The sequence below is a fragment of the Cetorhinus maximus genome, chromosome 11 (assembly GCF_964194155.1).
Source record: "Cetorhinus maximus chromosome 11, sCetMax3.hap1.1, whole genome shotgun sequence".
Classification (NCBI taxonomy): domain Eukaryota; kingdom Metazoa; phylum Chordata; class Chondrichthyes; order Lamniformes; family Cetorhinidae; genus Cetorhinus; species Cetorhinus maximus.
The window spans coordinates 123990440-124011822 of NC_135889.1; the positions used below are offsets into that span (position 1 = coordinate 123990440).

The 21383-nt window shown below is 50.7% G+C and overlaps 1 protein-coding gene across 1 annotated transcript in view; it reads right to left on the bottom strand.

Moving 5' to 3' along the window:
- The window catches only part of LOC144686228 (sterol 26-hydroxylase, mitochondrial-like), a 29107-nt gene extending 22155 nt beyond the window's left edge, over positions 1–6952 (bottom strand). Inside the window, exons 1-3 of the mRNA XM_078551319.1 lie at positions 6716–6952; positions 2678–2856; positions 364–563 (exon numbers count right to left, since the gene is read on the bottom strand). Coding sequence (XP_078407445.1) covers positions 364–563; positions 2678–2856; positions 6716–6952 — 616 coding nt within the window. The remainder of the gene's footprint in view (positions 1–363; positions 564–2677; positions 2857–6715) is intronic.
- Between the last annotated feature and the right edge of the window lie 14431 nt (positions 6953–21383).

Genomic DNA, 21383 nt, shown 5'->3' on the forward strand with positions numbered 1-21383 from the left:
AGCTATTGCAAGTGATTCTCTGGCTACGATGAGATCGATAAGAATGGAAGCAGGTGAGAGCAGGTCCCACCCAGCTGGACGACAGTGGAGAGGTGTTGGGAGGAGGATGGTGTGGTCAAACCGTGTCAGAGGCTGCAGACAGGACGAGGAGGGAAAGTTTACCTTTGTCACAGTCACATAGGATGTCATTTCTAAGAGTGGAACCAGATGAGGGCAAAATAACCCTCCCCTACACTAAAAATAGTTCAAATAGTCCCTCCCTCAGGAAACTAGCCCCACCCCATGTCCCCTTCACACCCCCTCACCCCCCCAGCCCCACCCCCCAATCAATGCTGTGGTTCGGTAACTTTGAATCGCCCTCACTTTCGAAGGTGTACTTCTGCAGTTCTTTGGTGATGTTGTGCACCATGATCCCAGATCCACTCGCTGAGCGCAGCCACCGCATTCGGTCAATGAGATCTGAGGCCACCTGGTTGATGACGCCCTGGTACAGTGCAGCGTCTTGCGGCTTCAGCATTCTTTTGTTTAACAAGATTCGCAGTCTGTACCATTCCTCTCCCTCCCTGAGTGAAGGAAACACCATGGGTGGTTAGGGAGAGGGTTGGTTGGTTCGAGGCTCTATCTTAACATGTACAGTTCAACATGGTGACATGCGTCTAGATACAACATTACTCCGTGCAGACTCTTTAAGGGTACAGCCACGAATGAACCAGGCAGGAAGGGTATTTGATGAGTAGATCTCTCTTGACACTACCAGCTCTCGAAGAAAGTTGGTGAAAGTGATGAGTGTCATGAATAATGAGAATCACCCCCATCTCAGTATTACTGTTGGTTACATTCAGGGAAAAGGCTACAATCCCTCAGATTCAGGGCCAACCAGTTCCTGAACTCATTTGTGTCTTTCTCTGTGTCATGAATCGATTAACGTATATACTATTACAGGAAAATATTTTTCTTTTGAAATAGAGGTTTAGTCTGTGGGTGTGCCTTAATTGGATTAAAACCAGCCAGCCTGGCTGCTTTAATGTGTACTAGTCTTGCGATGTAAGAGAGGTAGGGTGCATTTACATATTTTGAATAGAACATTCCAGAAGGCGAGTGAAATCTGGCACCAAGCTTGCAGAGGCCAAGCAATATGATTATATTACTAATAAAATTGGTACTATAAAGGGATTTCATTGTTAGAAAAGGCTGGTGCTGGAGCAAAGATGATCTGGGCTACAGATTCACAAATTGCTAAAAGTAGCAACAGAGGCTAATAAAAAATAGGCAAACCAAGGACTGGGGTTCATTTCTAGAGCAATAGAACTGAACAGCAGGGAAGTTGTGTTAAATTTGTATAGAATTTCGGTTAGATCACACTCGGAGTTGCTCTGCACAGTTCTGGTCTTCATATTTTTTTTTAATGATTACAGAGACCGGAGAAGGTACAAGTGAAGGTACAACGAAGAAGAATTGAGAGGTGAGAACTATCAGGAAATATTGAAGAGGATGGATCTCTCTTCTCCAGGGAAAGAGAAGATTGAGGGTGACCTGATAGAGGTCATTAACAATCTGAGGGAGTTCGATTGGGTAAAGGTAGAGAGGGTGGTTCCACTTATGGGGAACCATGAAACAGGAGCCATCAATATCAGATCGTCACTAATAAACCCAGGGGGGAATTCAGGAGAAACGGACTTACCCAGAGAGTGATGAGAATGTGAAACTCGCTACCACAGGGAAGTTAGGTCTAAGTAAAGTACTCTTGCAGGCACCCATTTTAAAGTAGGTCTTTCTATATAAATATTGCACATTGGCAGCTAAAAATTGAAACCTTGACGAGTCAATTTGTCTACAGAGAAACCTAATTTTTAATGAGGAAAAGAGCAAAGTTAAACACAACGGTACCTATTGGAAGAATTGAATTTATATTGAGTAACAGGGGGTCCACAGCACAGAAAAGGCCATTCAGACCAGCTAGTCTATGCTGATGGTATCCATGGAAACATTTACTAAATTTAGAGAATTTTTGAAAATTAGGACTAAATCAGCTGCAGTTTCTTCACCTATTTTAGCATCCTGGGATGGAAATTAACTGCTCCCGAAGGGTTGTCTATCTTCGGTCTCATTATTTTCTAGAATCATAGAATGGTTACAGCACAGAAGGAGGCCATTCGGCCCATCAAGCCTGTACCGTCTCTCTGCAAGAACAACTCAGCCTGTCCCGCTCTCCCGCCTTTTTCTCCTGGCCTTGGATATTTTCCATTTAAGAGGTCTATCCAACTCTCTTTCGGAAGCCATGATTGATCCTGCCTCCTCCACCCTTTCAGGCGGCGCATTCCAGATCCTAACTATTTGCTCAGTAAGAAACTTTTATCTAATGTCACCTTTGGTTCTCCTGCTAATCACCGAAGATCAGAGACGTCCGGCTCTTGATCCTTCTGCCAATGGGAGCAGTTTCTCAGCTATACTCTTTATGTGAATGGGGGGTTTATTAGACCTGGATGTGCAGAATTAATTCAGTCCCAACCTTAAGGTCCTATTTTTGTTTCCATTATAAATTCCTACGCCCAGGATTATACACACCAACCGAACTGTCAAATCAACCATGTAAATTCTGTAGCCATGCCCACCTTCTCAGCTGTGCCCAACTGGCTCCAGCTGATAGCCAGTACGGTGAGATTGAGGGTTGACTTACGCAGTAATGAGTCCGTTTGCCAGTCCCCGTATTGTGCGATGTTCTTTCCAAATGTTCTCAGCTACCCTCATCGGATACTTTCCTTCCTGGTGTAAAACCTGCTCTATTAAGTTGCTGTCTGCCACATTCACCATCGGTCCTGTTCTCCACAATGGCCCAAATTTATTGTGTTCCATTATCTAACAAGACAAATGTCGATGGTTAACTTCTCACGGAGAAACTTGGCCCTTCACAATTTTTCAACATCATGTTACATTCTTAAGTTACAAAGGTAAACTTGAGTACCCAATATCCTTACATTGAACCCCCGACCCCCCTCACCTGCCCGAGGTGAGCCCCTGGTCCCTTCACCTGCCCGAGGTGAGCCCCTGATCCCTTCACCTGCCCCAGGTGAGCCCCTGATCCCTTCACCTGCCCGAGGTGAGCCCCTGATCCCTTCACCTGCCCCAGGTGAGCCCCTGATCCCTTCACCTGCCCCAGGCGTGTTTCTGATCCCTTCACCTGCCCCAGGTGAGCCCCTGATCCCTTCCACCTGCCCCAGGTGTGTTTCTGATCCCTTCACCTGCCCCAGGTGAGCCCCTGATCCCTTCCACCTGCCCCAGGTGTGTTTCTGATCCCTTCACCTGCCCCAGGTGAGCCCCTGATCCCTTCCACCTGCCCCAGGTGTGTTTCTGATCCCTTCACCTGCCCCAGGTGAGCCCCTGATCCCTTCCACCTGCCCCAGGTGTGTTTCTGATCCCTTCACCTGCCCCAGGTGTGTTTCTGATCCCTTCACCTGCCCCAGGTGAGCCCCTGATCCCTTCCACCTGCCCCAGGTGTGTTTCTGATCACTTCACCTGCCCCAGGTGAGCCCCTGATCCCTTCCACCTGCCCCAGGTGTGTTTCTGATCACTTCACCTGCCCCAGGTGAGCCCCTGATCCCTCCCACCTGCCCCAGGTGTGTTTCTGATCCCTTCACCTGCCCCAGGTGAGCCCCTGATCCCTTCAACCTGCCCCAGGTGTGTTTCTGATCCCTTCACCTGCCCCAGGTGAGCCCCTGATCCCTTCCACCTGCCCCAGGTGTGTTTCTGATCCCTTCACCTGCCCCAGGTGAGCCCCTGATCCCTTCCACCTGCCCCAGGTGTGTTTCTGATCCCTTCACCTGCCCCAGGTGTGCTCCTGATCCCTTCCACCTGCCCCAGGTGTGTTCCTGATCCCTCCCACCTGCCCCAGGTGTGTTCTTGATCCCTTCTACCTGCCTCAGGTGTGTTCCTGATCCCTCCCACCTGCCCCAGGTGTGTTCCTGATCCCTCCCACCTGCCCGAGGTGAGCTCCTGATCCCTTCCACCTGTCCCAGGTGTGTTCCTGATCCCTCCCACCTGCCCCAGGTGTGTTCCTGATCCCTTCCACCTGTCCCAGGTGTGTCCCTGATCCCTTCCACCTGCCCCAGGTGTGTTCCTGATCCCTTCCACCTGTCCCAGGTGTGTCCCTGATCCGTTCACCTGCCCCAGGTGTGTTCCTGATCCCTCCCACCTGCCCCAGGTGAGCTCCTGATCCCTCCCACCTGCCCCAGGTGTGTCCCTGATCCCTTCCACCTGCCCCAGGTGTGTTCCTGATCCCTTCACCTGTCCCAGGTGTGTCCCTGATCCCATCCACCTGCCCCAGGTGTGTTCCTGATCCCTCCCACCTGCCCCAGGTGTGTTCCTGATCCCTCCCACCTGCCCCAGGTGTGTTCCTGATCCCTTCCACCTGCCCCAGGTGTGTTCCTGATCCCTCCCACCTGCCCCAGGTGTGTTCCTGATCCCTCCCACCTGCCCCAGGTGTGTTCCTGATCCCTTCACCTGCCCCAGGTGTGTTCCTGATCCCTCCCACCTGCCCCAGGTGTGTTTCTGATCCCTTCACCTGCCCCAGGTGAGCCCCTGATCCCTTCCACCTGCCCCAGGTGAGCCCCTGATCCCTTCCACCTGCCCCAGGTGAGCCCCTGATCCCTTCCACCTGCCCCAGGTGTGTTTCTGATCCCTTCACCTGCCCCAGGTGAGCCCCTGATCCCTTCCACCTGCCCCAGGTGTGTTTCTGATCCCTTCACCTGCCCCAGGTGTGCTCCTGATCCCTTCCACCTGCCCCAGGTGTGTTCCTGATCCCTCCCACCTGCCCCAGGTGTGTTCCTGATCCCTTCTACCTGCCTCAGGTGTGTTCCTGATCCCTCCCACCTGCCCCAGGTGTGTTCCTGATCCCTCCCACCTGCCCGAGGTGAGCTCCTGATCCCTTCCACCTGTCCCAGGTGTGTTCCTGATCCCTCCCACCTGCCCCAGGTGTGTTCCTGATCCCTTCCACCTGTCCCAGGTGTGTCCCTGATCCCTTCCACCTGCCCCAGGTGTGTTCCTGATCCCTTCCACCTGTCCCAGGTGTGTCCCTGATCCCTTCACCTGCCCCAGGTGAGCTCCTGATCCCTTCCACCTGCCCCAGGTGTGTCCCTGATCCCTTCACCTGCCCCAGGTGTGTTTCTGATCCCTTCACCTGCCCGAGGTGTGTCCCTGATCCCTTCACCTGCCCCAGGTGTGTTCCTGATCCCTTCACCTGCCCGAGGTGTGTCCCTGATCCCTTCACCTGCCCCAGGTGTGTTTCTGATCCCTTCCACCTGCCCCAGGTGTGTTCCTGATCCCTCCCACCTGCCCCAGGTGTGTTCCTGATCCCTTCCACCTGCCCCAGGTGTGTTCCTGATCCCTCCCACCTGCCCCAGGTGTTGGTTCCTGATCCCTCCCACCTGCCCCAGGTGTTGGTTCCTGATCCCTCCCACCTGCCCCAGGTGTGTTCCTGATCCCTCCCACCTGCCCCAGGTGTGTTCCTGATCCCTCCCACCTGCCCCAGGTGTGTACCTGATCCCTTCACCTGCCCGAGGTGTGTCCCTGATCCCTTCACCTGCCCCAGGTGTGTTTCTGATCCCTTCCACCTGCCCCAGGTGTGTTCCTGATCCCTCCCACCTGCCCCAGGTGTGTTCCTGATCCCTCCCACCTGCCCCAGGTGTGTTCCTGATCCCTCCCACCTGCCCCAGGTGAGCTCCTGATCCCTTCACCTGCCCCAGGTGTGTTTCTGATCCCTCCCACCTGCCCCAGGTGTGTTCCTGATCCCTCCCACCTGCCCCAGGTGTGTTCCTGATCCCTCCCACCTGCCCCAGGTGTGTTCCTGATCCCTCCCACCTGCCCCAGGTGAGCTCTTGATCCCTTCACCTGCCCCAGGTGTGTCCCTGATCCCTTCACCTGCCCCAGGTGTGTCCCTGATCCCTTTACCTGCCCCAGGTGTGTTCCTGATCCCTTCCACCTGCCCCAGGTGAGCCCCTGATCCCTTCCACCTGCCCCAGGTGAGCCCCTGATCCCTTCCACCTGCCCCAGGTGAGCCCCTGATCCCTTCCACCTGCCCCAGGTGTGTCCCTGATCCCTTCACCTGCCCCAGGTGTGTCCCTGATCCCTTCACCTGCCCCAGGTGTGCTCCTGATCCCTTCCACCTGTCCCAGGTGTGTCCCTGATCCCTTCTACCTGCCCCAGGTGTGTCCCTGATCCCTTCTACCTGCCCCAGGTGTGTTCCTGATCCCTTCACCTGCCCCAGGTGTGTTCCTGATCCCTTCACCTGCCCCAGGTGTGTTCCTGATCCCTCCCACCTGCCCCAGGTGTGTCCCTGATCCCTTCTACCTGCCCCAGGTGTGTCCCTGATCCCTTCTACCTGCCCCAGGTGTGTTCCTGATCCCTTCACCTGTCCCAGGTGTGTTCCTGATCCCTTCCACCTGTCCTAGGTGTGTTCCTGATCCCTTCCACCTGCCCCAGGTGTGTCCCTGATCCCTTCTACCTGCCCCAGGTGTGTCCCTGATCCCTTCTACCTGCCCCAGGTGTGTTCCTGATCCCTTCCACCTGCCCCAGGTGTGTTCCTGATCCCTTCACCTGCCCCAGGTGTGTTCCTGATCCCTTCCACCTGCCCCAGGTGAGTCCCCGATCCCTTCATTTGCACCAGGTGAGTCTCCAATTTGCCCCTTAATCTTCCCCAGGTGGATATTCCTTTCCCGTTTACCTGGAGCAGATGAATTCTGTGGAAATATCCCTTTATGAAGAGCCAGTAGATTGTGTTCCAAGCACTGCGCCCTGGCATTGCCTGTAAAGCTTTGGATGTGACGGCTGAACTGTCTGCAGGTGCAGGCATGTTCGAACAGTATCGGCTGTCAGAGCGACGAAAGATTGCAAAATGACCAAGTGTTCCACCTGCGTAACTCTTCTTCACAGGGAACCCCCTCATAACCAGACACTTCATCATGGAAAACATTCCTGAGCTCCGAGGAAAAGTAATAAAATGCTGAAATGCTTTCCCGCGGCACAGATATAAACTGATCTACACCCAGCATCTGCCCCAGGATCCTAGAGCCCAAAGTTTAGTACAATTATTTAGGATAAGGTGGTTAAAGATTAGTAACACGACACTGATCTCTGTTATATGAGCTCCCTCCCTCCCCTAACCGCCCACCTGATTGTCGTCCTCTCTTTCTTGAGCGCGTCAGGTGTAGCTCACTATGTCGCTCTCTCGCCCCCGGAATGAGAAGGTTGTGGGTTCAAGCCCCACTGTAGTGGTTGAGCCCATTGTCCAGGTTGACACTGTACCGAGGGAGTGCTGCACTGTCAGAGGGTCAGTACTGAGGGAGTGCTGCACTGTCAGAGGATCAGTACTGAGGGAGTGCTGCACTGTCAGAGGGTCAGTACTGAGGGAGTGCTGCACTGTCAGAGGATCAGTACTGAGGGAGTGCTGCACTGTCAGAGGGTCAGTACCGAGGGAGTGCTGCACTGTCAGAGGGTCAGTACCGAGGGAGTGCTGCACTGTCAGAGGGTCAGTACTGAGGGAGTGCTGCACTGTCAGAGGGTCAGTACCAAGGGAGTGCTGCACTGTCAGAGGGTCAGTACTGAGGGAGTGCTGCACTGTCAGAGGGTCAGCACTGAGGGAGTGCTGCACTGTCAGAGGGTCAGTACCGAGGGAGTGCTGCACTGTCAGAGTGTCAGTACTGGTGGAGTGCTGCACTGTCAGAGGGTCAGTACTGGTGGAGTGCTGCACTGTCAGAGGGTCAGTACTGGTGGAGTGCTGCACTGTCAGAGGGTCAGTACTGAGGGAGTGCTGCACTGTCAGAGGGGCAGTACTGAGGGAGTGCTGCACTGTCGGAGGGGCAGTACTGAGGGAGTGCTGCACTGTTGGAGGGTCAGTACTGAGGGAGTGCTGCACTGTCAGAGGGTCAGTACTGAGGGAGTGCTGCACTGTCAGAGTGTCAGTACTGAGGGAGTGCTGCACTGTCAGAGTGTCAGTACTAAGGGAGAACAGCACTTTTGGAGGGAATGCTGCCACTGTGGTGGAGGGAATGAATGTTTAAGGTTGCTGCATTTCCTACATTACAACAGTGATTACACTCCAAAAACTATCTGCAAACTACTTTAGATCATCCTGAGTGTGTGAAAAGTGCTCTACAGCTACAAGTCTCTCTTTCTTAAAGGCAGATTCTCTCTGTGTTACAGTTTCATGGGTACCACCACCCACTTCCTGTGTGGGTGGGACAGTGAATGCTGGCACAATATGTGACTGATCAATCCCAATCTTGTTACATACCCACACGTAGCAACCAGAAGCAAGGATCCTGACTGATAGTGTTCACTCCGTAAGCCCAGGGGTATTGCTCTGGCTGAAAACAAACAGCTCAACTCAGCACAGTTCAGGAGAATAGAATCTGAGACTGTTTGGTTTATGTAGCAGTTTAAAAAAAGTGTCCATCGACTCCACTGCGCCAGCCAATAACTTGGAGAAGGGGTGGGTCTTACAGCATGGCCAACAGCATACAATCTATATAACAGCAAATTGAGACTACTTAAATAGTTCACTGCATCAAACAATCTACAGTGTCTTCTTAAAAAGCATCTCTATGAACAGCAAACAGAACTCATGAACAAAACACAGCAAAACCTCCCACAAGAGCTGGATAATTTCACCAGCATTACGCAGCGAGTGGAGGATAGTTACAGAACACACATCATGTGGTGAAAATCAATGCCCATTCGCTTACTGAAGTGAAACCTCCAAACACAATTGACGGGGAATTTATCCAATTGCGACCACTCTGTTCAGGGGTAGTTGTGTGACACTATAAGCAGCCTTTAAAGATTTGCACCTGTCTTATCCGGGTTTAGGGGTGTAAATTGCTCCCTTAAGTACAATAACTCATACAATCCATCATCTGCTTAGGCACAAGCGTAACCTTGGATTTTAACCAATGAACGCATTCAACATATTATGTGGACATTGTATTTTTTTTAAAAACCACATACGTCTCTCCTATACCTATGAGGTTAAGCTGAAATAAGATTTGTTGAGACAATCCTAGATATGAATTGATAAGGGTGCATTATTTCTCAACAAGTGGAGCAATTATGGACCAGTTAATTCAATTGCATATAAAACAAAGAACTTGCTATACTGCCCCACATCAGTAGGCGGTTTTACACAGGAACAGGAGGGAGCCATTCAACCCTAGAGCCTGTTACATAGGAACATTCAGCCATTCAACCCCTCGGGCCATTCTGCAAGATCTTGGCTGATCTGTTTCCCAACTTTATTTGGCCCCTAGAATCCAGAGTGTGTTAGAGAAGTATTAGACAAATAGAATTTGAGGCCTTCTATCATTTAGATAATTGTGTCACGTCTATGCAGTTGCACCCGCGGATGAATGAAAAATGAACACATTTCTTTTAAAAAAAACAACATGGAGAGTGGATAATCTGCATTGTAACAAGATGGAGTCGGGGGGTCAGGTGACCTCCCTCCTTGTCAGCTAATATACAGGAAACTGCCCAAAGCTCAAAGCTCACTTGCTTGCCGGGTCAGGTCATTAAAAATGTAAGTGGCTTTTTGGGACATCTCATTGAGAAGATATTAAAATGCAACAGATCATTCTTGTGGAGGTAACAGATGCTAATGTCCAAATACCCACAGAAACTAGTGCACAATAACCCCAAGGGTTTAATGGCCACAAAATGGAATGCCACAGAATCCTATTGCAAAGAAATGCAAATGGCCAAAACTCAAATCCTATTATGTGTCAATACTCAAGTCATGAGGGACCATTTGTGTAGACAATGGGAAAGCAGATACTATGGTCACCCAACAGGAATTGGCTTGTGATTAGAAACATCATGAGTGTAACCTCATTGTCAGTCAGTCTGGGAAACAAAGACACTAAGAGAGAAAAGATCCTACCCAGCAAAGAAAGGGCCCTGCCTCGAATCCACTAAGAGGCAGAGAAGTAGGGCTAGCCTTCAACCTACCGATTTGTAGAACCAAGACAGAGCTTCGCTACTGGGGCTTGACTACAACTTCAACGGGAGCAAAGCCTAAAACCTGCTGCTGCAGGGAGTAAACCACTGTGAGCTCATCACCACCCCCTAACCTCCATGTTCTTCAGTGAACCAAAGGGGAATAATCACACCTGCCACGTTTCAAGTTTCCATCTTGAAAGACTCAAGTGTAGCCATGAATTTTTGGACTTTTATTAAAACCTAAGTGCATGCTACTTCTCTTGTAATCACCTTTTCTTGTGTGTGGGCGTGCCTTGTGCGTATGGCTGCTGTTGTGAATACATTCGGGTGTTGAGACATAAATATTTATTTTTCCATTTTTAAACTTGCAAGGAAACTTGTCTTTTTGCCTGTTCTTAAGAGCCACAGCACTCAGGCGGTTAAGAATCTCTTCCCCTTTTAAAAAAAAAACAAACACATCTAGTTGCAGTCAGTTGAGAGGCGGAAAAGGGGAAAACCATCCTATCTTATCTCCCATGTCTGTAACAATTGTTTTAAGTGTCAGCTGTGACTCAGTGGGTAGCACTCCTGTCTCCAACTCCAGAGATTTGAGCCCAAAACCCAGTAGTGTGGGAGTTTAAACAAGTCTGCTCTCTCAGGTGGATGTAAAAGATCTCATGGCCACTATTCCAAAGAAGATCAGGGGAGTTCCACCTCGTGTCCTGGTCAATATGTATCACTCATAACAAATTATCTTGTCATTGTTGCATTGCTTTTTCGTGGGACCTTGCTGTGCACCAGTTGACTACTGTATTTCCTACATTACAACAGTGACTACATTTGAAAAGTACTTCATTGGCTGTAAAGCGGTCTGTGATCTCCTGTGATCGTACTTTGATAGCCTATAATTAAATTGCGTCACCATGGTTAGATGGCGTTGGGCCTGAGTAATGGAATGAGATTTTTGGTAGGCTTATACCAACAAATTGTGGTTTCACCTGTACAGCTTGTTTGCTGTCCATGTTTACTTCAGAATTACCAGCACTTAAACTAGCCTTAAAGATCTGTCTAGCTTCAGAAGGGAGTGGTACCCCCCATTTTCCCACTATTTTTAATCAGACCACTTTTTCCCTGTCACTGCCCCAACAATGATGGCCAACCAGCAGCACTGACCACCAGAGGCTTGGCTAAACGGGTAGCTGACCCTTCTGAGTCGGAAGGTCATGGATTTAAACCCCATTCCAGAGACTCGAGCACAAAATCCAGGATGGGGCGCTCCGAGTGCAGTGGAGGGATTGCTGCACTGCCGGAGGTGCCGTCTTTCAGGTGAGAGGCTGGATTGGGAACCTGACTGCCCTCTGAAGTGGATGTAAAAGATCCCACAACACCATTTCAAAGGAAAGAAGGGGAGTTTTGGCAATGTTTATCTCTCAGCCTGTTTTTATAATACAACAGAGATTCCACTTCAAAGGAACTATTTTCATTGTTTCACGGGATGTGGGTGTCACTGGCAAGGTCAGTATTTGTTGCCCAGAATTGTCCTTGAGGATCTGCAGGTAAGTCACCTTCCTGAACTGTTGACGTCACTTTTCGGTAGTGGTTTGATACATTTGGGAGGTGATGGCGTAGTGATATTGTCACTGGGCTAGTAATCCAGAGACCCAGGGTAATGCTCTGGGGACCCGGGTTCGAAATCCCACGAAATCTGAATTCAATAAAAATCTGGAATTAAAAGTCTAATGATAACTAACCAATGTCAATTGTTGTTAAAAACCCACCTGGTTCACTAATGTCCTTTAGGGAAGGAAATCTGCTCTGGCCTGGCCTAATATGACTCCAGACCCACAACAATGTGGTTGACTCTTAAATGGCCTAGCAAGCCACTCAGTTGTATCAAACCGCTACAAAGTCCTAAAAAAAGAATCACAATGCAGAAGAGGCCCTTCGGCCCATCGAGTCTGCACCGACATGTGAGAAACACCGGCCCTACCTACCTAATCCCATTTACCAGCACTTGGCCCATAGCCTTGAATGTTATGACGTGCCAAGTGCTCATCCAGGTACTTTTTAAAGGATGTGAGGCAACCCGCCTCCACCACCCTCCCAGGCAGCGCATTCCAGACCATCACCACCCTCTGGGTAAAAAAGTTTTTCCTCACATCCCCCCTAAACCTCCTGCCCCTCACCTTGAACTTATGCCCCCTTGTGACTGACCCCTCAACTAAGGGGAACAGCTGCTCCCTATCCACCCTGTCCATGCCCCTCATAATCTTGTACACCTCGATCAGGTCGCCCCTCAGTCTTCTCTGTTCCAATGAAAACAACCCAAGTCTATCCAACCTCTCTTCATAACTTAAATGTTTCATCCCAGGCAACATCCTGGTGAATCTCCTCTGCACCCCTCCAGTGCAATCACATCCTTCCTATAATGTGGCGACCAGAACTGCACACAGTACTCCAGCTGTGGCCTCACCAAGGTTCTATACAACTCCAACATGACCTCCTTACTTTTGTAATCTATGCCTCGATTGATAAAGGCAAGTGTCCCAAATGCCTTTTTCACCACCCCACGAACATGCCCCTCTGCCTTCAGAGATCAATGGACACACCCACCAAGGTCCCTTTGTTCCTCAGGATTTCCTAGTGTCATGCCGTTCATTGAATACTTCCTTGTCAAATTACTCCTTCCAAAGTGTATCACCTCACACTTTTCAGGGTTAAATTCCATCTACCACTCATCTGCCCATTTGACCATCCCATCTATATCTTCCTGTAGCCCAAAACACTCATGCTCACTGTTAACCACCCGGCCAATCTTTGTGTCATCCGCAAAATTACTAATCCTACCCTCCACATAGTCATCTATGTCGTTTATATAAATGACAAATAATAGGATACCCAGCACAGATCCCTGTGGTACGCCACTGGACACTGGCTTCCAGACACTAAAGCATCCTTCTGTCATCACCCTCTGTCTCCTACAACTAAGCCAATTTTGAATCCACCTTATCAAATTACCCTGTATCCCATGTGCATTTGCCTTCTTTATAAGTCTCCCATGTGGGACCTTGTCAAAGGCTTTGCTGAAATCCATATAAACTACATCAACTGCACTACCCTCATCTACACACCTGGTCACCTCCTCAAAAAATTCAATCAAATTTGTTAGGCATGACCTCCCTCTGACAAAGCCATGCTGACTATCCTTGATCAAACCTTGCCTCTCCAAGTGGAGATAGATTCTCTCCTTCAGAATTTTCTCCAATAGTTTCCCTACCACTGACGTGAGACTCACTGGCCTGTAGTTCCCTGACTTATCTCTACAACCCTTCTTAAATAGCGGAACCACATTAGCTGTTCTCCAGTCCTCTGGCACCTCCCCCGTGGCCAGAGAGGAATTAAAAATTTGGGTCAGAGCCCCTGCGATCTCCTCCCTTGCCTCCCTCAGCAGTCTGGGACACAAATCATCCAGACCTGGAGATTTGTCCACTTTTAAGTCTGCCAACATCTCCAATACCTTGTCACTCCCTATATCAATTTGCTTAAGAACCTCGCAGTCTCTCTCCCCGAGTTCCATACCTTCATCCTCATTCTCTTGGGTGAAGACAGACGTGAATATGCATTCAACACTCTAGCAATGTCCTCTGGCTCCACCCATAGATTGTCCCCTTGGTCCCTAATGGGCCCTACTCTTTCCCTGGTTATCCTCTTCCCATTGATATACTTATAGAATATCTTGGGATGTTTCCTACTTTTACCAGCCAGAGCTTTCTCATATCCTCTCTTTGCTCTCCTAATTGCTTTCTTAAGCTCCACCCTGCACTGTCTGTACTCCACTAATGCCTCCGCTGATTTGCTTCCCTTGTACCTGCTAAAAGCCTCTCTTTTCCTTCTCACCGTAACCGGAATATCTCTGGTCATCCATGGTTCTCTGGGCTTGTTACTCCTTCCTATCACCCCAGAGGGAACATGTTGAACCTGTACCCTCCTCATTTCCTTTTTGAACGCCCCCCACTGCTCCTCTGTAGATTTCCCCACAAGTAGCTGTTCCCAGTCTACCTTGGCCAGCTCCTGCCTTATTTTACTAAAATCCACTCTCCCCCAATCCAAAACATTTTTTTGCAACTTGTCGATTTCTTTGTCCATAACAAACTTAAACTGTACCATGTTGTGGTCGCTATCACTAAAATGCTCACCCACCACCACCTCAGCCACCTGTCCGGCTTCATTCCCCAGAATTCGGTCCAGCACTGCACCGTCCCTTGTTGGACCCTCTACATATTGACCTAAAAAGTTCTCCTCTACACATTTCAAGAAATCCACTCCATCCAAGCCCTTAACACTATGTCTATCCCAATTAATGTTGGGAAAGTTGAGATCACCTAATATAATTACCCTATTGTTATTGTTTTTACACACCTCCACAAATTGTGCACGTATTTGCTGCTCAATTTCCCGCTGACTATCTGGGGGTCTATAATAAACACCTAATAATGTGGCTGCCCCTTTTTTATTCCTAAGCTCTACCCACAAAGCTTCATTCGATGCCCCCTCCAAGATATCATCTCTCCTTACTGCAGTACCTGATTCCTTAACTAATAATGCAATGTATCCTCCTCTTTTACCCCCTCCCCTGTCTTGCCTGAAGCTTCTATTTCCCGGAATGTTGAGCTGCCAATCCTGCCCTTCCCTCAACTACGTCTCAGTGATGGCTACTATCCACATGTCAATCCTCACCCTTAACTCATCCTTTTTACCTGTAATACTCCTGGCATTAAAGTAGAGGCCATCCAGCCTTGCCTTACTCCGTTGAAGCTTAATGTAGCTGTACTCCCTCTGACTTGATTGTTCTACTGTATTATGATGTGTCCCTATTCTGCTAACGTTCTGTGTCCCCTCACCCTGCCGAATTAGTTTAAACTCCTCCCAACAGCACTAGCAAACCCGCCCACAAGGATGTTAGTACCGCTCTGGTTCAGATGTAGACTGTCCCGCTTGTACAGGTCCCACCTTCCCCAGAAACAGTGCCAATGATCCAGGAATCTAATACCCTCCCTCCTGCACCAACTCTTAAGCCACGTATTCATCTGTGCTATTCTCCTATTTCAGAGCTCACTAGCATGTGGCACTAGGGGTAATCCAGAGATTACAACCCGAGAGGTCTTGCTTTTCAGTCTACTGCCTAACTCTCTGAATTCTTGATGCAAGACCTCATCCCTCTTCCTACCTATGTGATTGGTACCAACATGTACCATGACTTCTGCCTTATCACCCTCCCCCTTCAGGATGCCCTGCAGCTGTTCAGTGACATCCCAGACCCTGGCACCAGGGAGGCAACACACCATCCTGGAGTTACGTTGACGGCCACAGTAGCACCTATCTGTTCCCCTGACTATAGAATCCCCTATTACTATTGCTCTTCCTCCCCTCCTCCCCTCCTGTACAGACAGGCTGCTTGTGGTGCCAGAAGCTTGGCTCTGTCTGCACTCCCTGGAGGAACCAGCACCCTCATCAGCCTCCAAAACAGAATACCGATTTGCGAGCGGGACCCTAGGGGACTCCTGAACTACCTGACTGTTTCTCTTGGACTGCCTGGTGGTCACCCATTCCCTTCCTTCCTCAAGTCCCTTCATCTGCGGTGTGACCACCTCTCTAAACGTGCTATCCACGATGCTCTCAGACTCGCGGATGCTCCACAGTGTCCCCAGCCACCGTTCCAGCTCTGAAACCTGAGCTTCCAGGAGCTGCAGCTGGACACACTTCCTGCACACATGCTGGTCCCGGGCACTGGGAATGTACCTGACTTCCAACATGGAGCACAAGGAGCACACCACGGCTTTGAGCTCTCCTGCCATGACTTATCCCTTTAAATTAAACCTTTTAAATCAATTACTCTAGGGCCCTTCTTTCCTGATCCTCATTACTGTCGAATATACAAACTATAAACCACAAAAAGACCTTAAACTATAAGCGATTAAAGTAGTAAATACTTCCCCACTACTTACCAGTGATTCCTTTCCCTTGTATTCTATACTGCTGCAGCATGCTCTGAAGGTTTACGAAGTTGGAAAGCAAGGAAAAAATGCAAAGAGCACCTCATCCCATATGCACCAAATTCCCGCTTTGCACCAAATTCCGAATACCCACTCTGGCTGTGCCCCACTCAGGATGTGCTCGCTCTCCTGTTTCTGTACAAGCACATTGAATGAAACCAGACGGACTACCCGGCATTGACCTCGGCACTGGAAATGATAACAGCAACCTCAGCCCTGTTGAGCCTAACATCTGGGGGCTAGTGCCAAAATTGGGAGAGCTGTCTCACAGACTAGTGGAGTAACAGCCTGACATAGTCATCCTCACGAAATCAATCATATCTTACAGACAATATCCCAGACTCCACCATCACCATCCCTGGGTATGTCCTGTCCCACCGGACCCAGCAGAGGTGGTGGCACAGTTGTATACAGTCGGGAGGGAGTTGCCCTGGGAGCCCTCAACATCGACTCCAGACCCCATGAAGTCTCATGGCATCAGGTCAAACATGGGCAAGGAAACCTCCTGCTGATTACCACGTACCCCACTCCCTCAACTGATGAATCAGTTCTTCTCCATGTTGAACACCACTTGGAGGAAGCACTGAGGGTGGCAAAGGCACAGAATGTACTCTGGGTGGGGGACTTCAATGTCCATCACCAAGAGTGGCTACTGACAGTGCTGGCCAAGTCCTAAAGGATGGAACTATGAGATTGGGTCTGCAGCAGGTGGTGAGGGAACCAAAAAGAGGGAAAAACATACTTGACCTCACCCTCACCAACCTGCCTGCCTCAGATGCATCTGTCCATGACAGTATCGGTAGGAGTGACCACCGCACAGTCCTTGTGGAAACGAAGTCCTGCCTTCACATTGAGGATACCGTCCATCGTGTGTGGCACTACCACTGTGCTAAATGGGATAGATTTCAAACAGATCTAGCAACTCAAGACTGGGCATCCATGAGGAGCTGTGGGCCATCAGCAGCAGCAGAATTGTAGTCGAACACAATCTGTAACCTCATGGCCCAACATAACCCCCACTCTACCATTACCATCAAGCCAGGGGATCAACCCCGGTTCAATGAAGAGTGCAGGAGGGCATGCCAGGGGCAGCACCAGGCATACCCAAAGATGGTGTCAGCCTGGTGAAGCTACAACACTGGGCTACTTGCGTGCCAAACAGCATAACGAGCAAGTGATAGACAGAGCTAAGCGATCCCACAATCAATGGATCAGACCTAAGCTCTGCAGTCCTGCCACATCCAGTCGTGAATGGTGGTGGGCAATTAAACAACTCACTGGAGGAGGAGGCTCCACAAATATCCCCATCCTCAATGATGGAGGAGCCCAGCACATCAGCGCAAAAGATAAGGCTGAAACATTTGCTATAATCTTCATCTGAGGTGCCGAGTGGATGATCCATCTCAGCCTCCTCCAGAGGTCCCCAGCATCATAGATACCAGTCTTCAGCCAATTCAATTCACTCCACATGATATCAAGAAACAGCTGAAGGCACTGGATACTGCAAAGGCTATGGGCCCTGACAATATTCCAGCAATAGCACTGAAGACTTGTGCTCCAGAGCTTGCCCCTAGCCAAGCTGTTCCAGTACAGCTACAACACTAGCATCTCCTGGCTATGTGGAAAATTGTCCAGGTATGTCCTGTACACAAAAAGCAGGACAAATCCAACCCGGTCAATTACCGCCCTTTCAGTCTACTCTCCATCATCAGTGAAGTAATGGAAGGGGTCATCAACAGTGCTATCAAGCAGCACTTGCTTAGCAATAACCTGCTCACTGATGCCCAGTTTGGGTTCCGCCAGAGACACTCAGCTCCTGACCTCATTACAGCCTTGGGTCAAACATGGACAAAAGAGCTGAACTCCCAAGGTGAGGTGAGAGTGACTGCCCTTGATATCAAGGCAGCATTTGACCGAGTGTGGCATCAAGGAGCCCTAGCAAAGCTGGAGTCAATGGGAATCAGGGGGAAAACTCTCCACTGGTTGGATGGTTGTGGTTGCTGGAGGTCAGTCATTTCAGCTCTAGGACATCAGTGCAGTAGTTCCTCAGGGTAGTGTCCTAGACCCAACCATCTTCAGCTGCTTCATCAATGACCTTCCTTCCATCATAAGGTCAGAAGTGGGGATGTTCGCTGATGATTGCACAATGTTCAGCACCATTCATGACTCCTCAGATACTGAAGCAGTCCATGTCTGAGCGCCGACTGTCAATGACACCGGAGCTGGCCAAGGGGGTGAGTCCTGGCTGCAGGGACTGAGTGTCTTGCAGCTCGAGGGCCACGACTCGGATGTTCCCTGCGAGGTGTTCCTCAGCTGGGGTTGGCCAGGCTGCAATGGGGCTGCAGGTAGAGAGTGGACTCATCAATGCTCCTCTGTCCTTTCAGGAGAAGACAACACATAACAATATTGAGAGGTCACGGACTGGTGAAGGATCCCCACATCTCCTCATCCTCTCTCAGTACAAGCAGGAGGCCTTGGAGTTTGAGAGGTGGCATGCACCTCGGTCAATCGATTGTGGTTAGGCTGGTGTGTCAGGTGAAGGTAGGGGTGCAGTGCACTGAAGTGAGAGTTTCGGATGGTTGGAACATTCTTGTGTAGTCTCGTCATTGATGGGAGCCTCCAGACTAGATTCCTCATTGATCATTGAAAGATGTTGGCACCACGATGCACATCTCCACTGTCTCACCAGAGTGCCTGGCATGCACACTGACAATGTCATGACTTAAACTAATGGCATGTCCTTCTTCTCCCTTAGATCTGCCAACAAGCAGCAAAGCGCAGGACCTGCAGGAGCTACCCCTGACCCCTGGAGGACCACCATGCTCCCCAAGCACCTGCCTCACACACACTCTCTGAACCAGGCACCAGCGCAGATACCAGCGCCTCGATGGATATTAGTTCAGTGACTAGTATCTTGGTGCACAGCGGTGAGGACACTTCACACTCGCTTGAGGTGCAGGCGGAGGCAGAGAGTGCCCAGGGCGCCGACAGTCAGAGGAATGCTGGAGACTAGGACAATGCTGAGTTGGTGGTTGATGATGAGCCTCTGGAGTTGTCCATTAGGCAGCAGATGCTGGGTGTCCAGCGGGATGTACAGGAGGATCTGGAGGAGATATAAGAGGGTCTGTGTGCCATAGTCTCCGTTGTGGAGGAGGCCCTGCAGAGGGTGAGCACTGCGTTGACCGTCATGGGCGAGCACACTGCCTCCTCCATTGAGAGAGTGGCGACTCTCATGGAAAGGCAGCTCCAGGGACAGAATCAGGGGTTCCTGGGGGTTGTGCTCGGACCTGCAAGTCCTCACACAGGTAATTACCTCAGGTGGTCAGTGCCAGTGTGGGAGATGGATGAGGCACCCAGTATCCCAGCCAGGTGCCCGTCCATCAATGGTGAGCAGGGAGGTCCAGAGCGACCTCACATTGGCGCACGAGCTGCCTGTTGTCTCTGTGGCTCCTCTCAGGGCACTCTGGATAATGGCAGCAGCACCTCCGCCCCTCTGCCAGTGACCGTGGCATCTGATGAGGCTGCGATGACTGGGGAGATGCCAGCCATGGTGCTGGACACTCCCTCCCAGGCGGGGCCAGCACAGGCTCCACTGGCCAGAGGACGATGCCAAGGTCATCAAGGCCAACAGGACAGCAGAGTGAGCGGCTGTCTCCAATGCCAGTGCCAGAGAGGGGGCAGCACCTAGACATAGCACCCATAAACATAAATATAAACACCTTAAGCACAAGAGGGACTGGTGATGGGTGGTCTTTTGTTCCCTCATTTTGTTTCTCTTTTTTCAATGGTTTGACCACCAACACCGGATATTGTTCTGTTCAATTATCTGTGAGGTCCAACATTAAATTACATTTGCTGTTGTGTTATTGGCCTGAGTATGCTTCATTTGTTTTGTAGGTGCTGGGTGGGCCAGTGTGTAATGCTGGATGTGGGTGGCTCCAAACTTTATTGCACAGGCACTGAGTGTATCTTGGGGGCAAAGGAAAGGGTCATTTCAGGCACCTGGGATGGAGGAGGCAGCCCTGGCATGAGCTGGTAGTTCTTATTTGGCAGCCTAGCTGAAGGAGCATTGGATCAAGGCACTCCTAGTGTCCCTGCCTCCCTGGAGGTTCCCGAGGTCTGGCTCCACACCCTCAGCGTTCTCCTCACCGAGCTCCTCTACTGACTCACCACTGGATTCATCCTCTGCAGCTGCATCAACATCCTCTTCCTCCAGTGGGTCCCCCCTTTGCCAGTGCCAGGTTGTGGAGAGAGCAGTATGCAGCCACTATGAGTGACACCCGCTCTGGGGGTATTGCAGTGCACCCCCTGAATGGTCCAGGCATTGGAAGCGCATCTTGAGAAGACCTACCATTCTCTCAACCACCGCCCTTGCGGTGCTGTGGATCCTGTTGTGCCGCTGCTCCATCTCTGTTCTTGGATGGCGGAGAGGCATCATGAGCCATCTTTTCAAGGGATAGCCCTTGTCACCCAGCAGCCAATCATCCAGCCGGGCTGGAGCACTGAAGAGCCCCGGCACCTGGGAGTGCCTGAGGATGTAGGCGTTGTGGGAGCTGCCTGAGTATCTTGCACAGACTTGCAGAATCTGCATCCTGTGGTCACACACTATCTGCATGTTCATGGAGTGGAAGCCCTTCCTGTTAACCTGACACCTTGATGGCCACATGTGTGCAGTCGATGGCACCCTGGACACGGGGGAAGCCAGCAATGGCCGTGAAGCTTCTGGCTCGCTCAGCCTGGCTGGCCTCGTCCAAAGGGTAAAGAATAAAGGTCAGTACCCGCCTGATAGAGCTTCTGTCACCAACTTGACACAACTGTGGACAGATTGGGAGACTCCACACGGAGACTCCACTCAGATCCCCCACTGACCCCTGCAAAGAGCCGGAGGCATAGAAGTTAAGGGTCACTGTGTCTTTCAGATCCACTGGCATGGGGTGTCCACCCACACAGTTGGAGCTGATCTCAGGCCCGATCCTCTGACACATGGAGGTCACTGTCTCCCTGGAGAGACAGAGCCTCCTTCGGCATTGCACCTCAGACATATTGAGGTAGCTGCATCACCGCCTGTAAACCCGGGCAGCAGGATAGTGGCATCTTCTGTGGCCCCTTCCTCCTTGGACTTCCCATTGGCCCTGCGCCCCTTGTGCCTGCGCCTCTCCTCCCACAGGTCCCTCCCCTGGAGGCTGCATTGGGACACCCGGCCTCCTCTCCCTTCTGCCCCTCTCTTCCTCCTCAGAGGAGGTGACCCCAGCAGAGACCCCAATCCCCATTCCCAGGGTAACGGAAGGCTGTCTGATACCTGGAAGGGTCCACACGGTCTGAATCCTCTGGGAGCCTTGGAGACACCAAGGAGCCTGAAATGAAGCC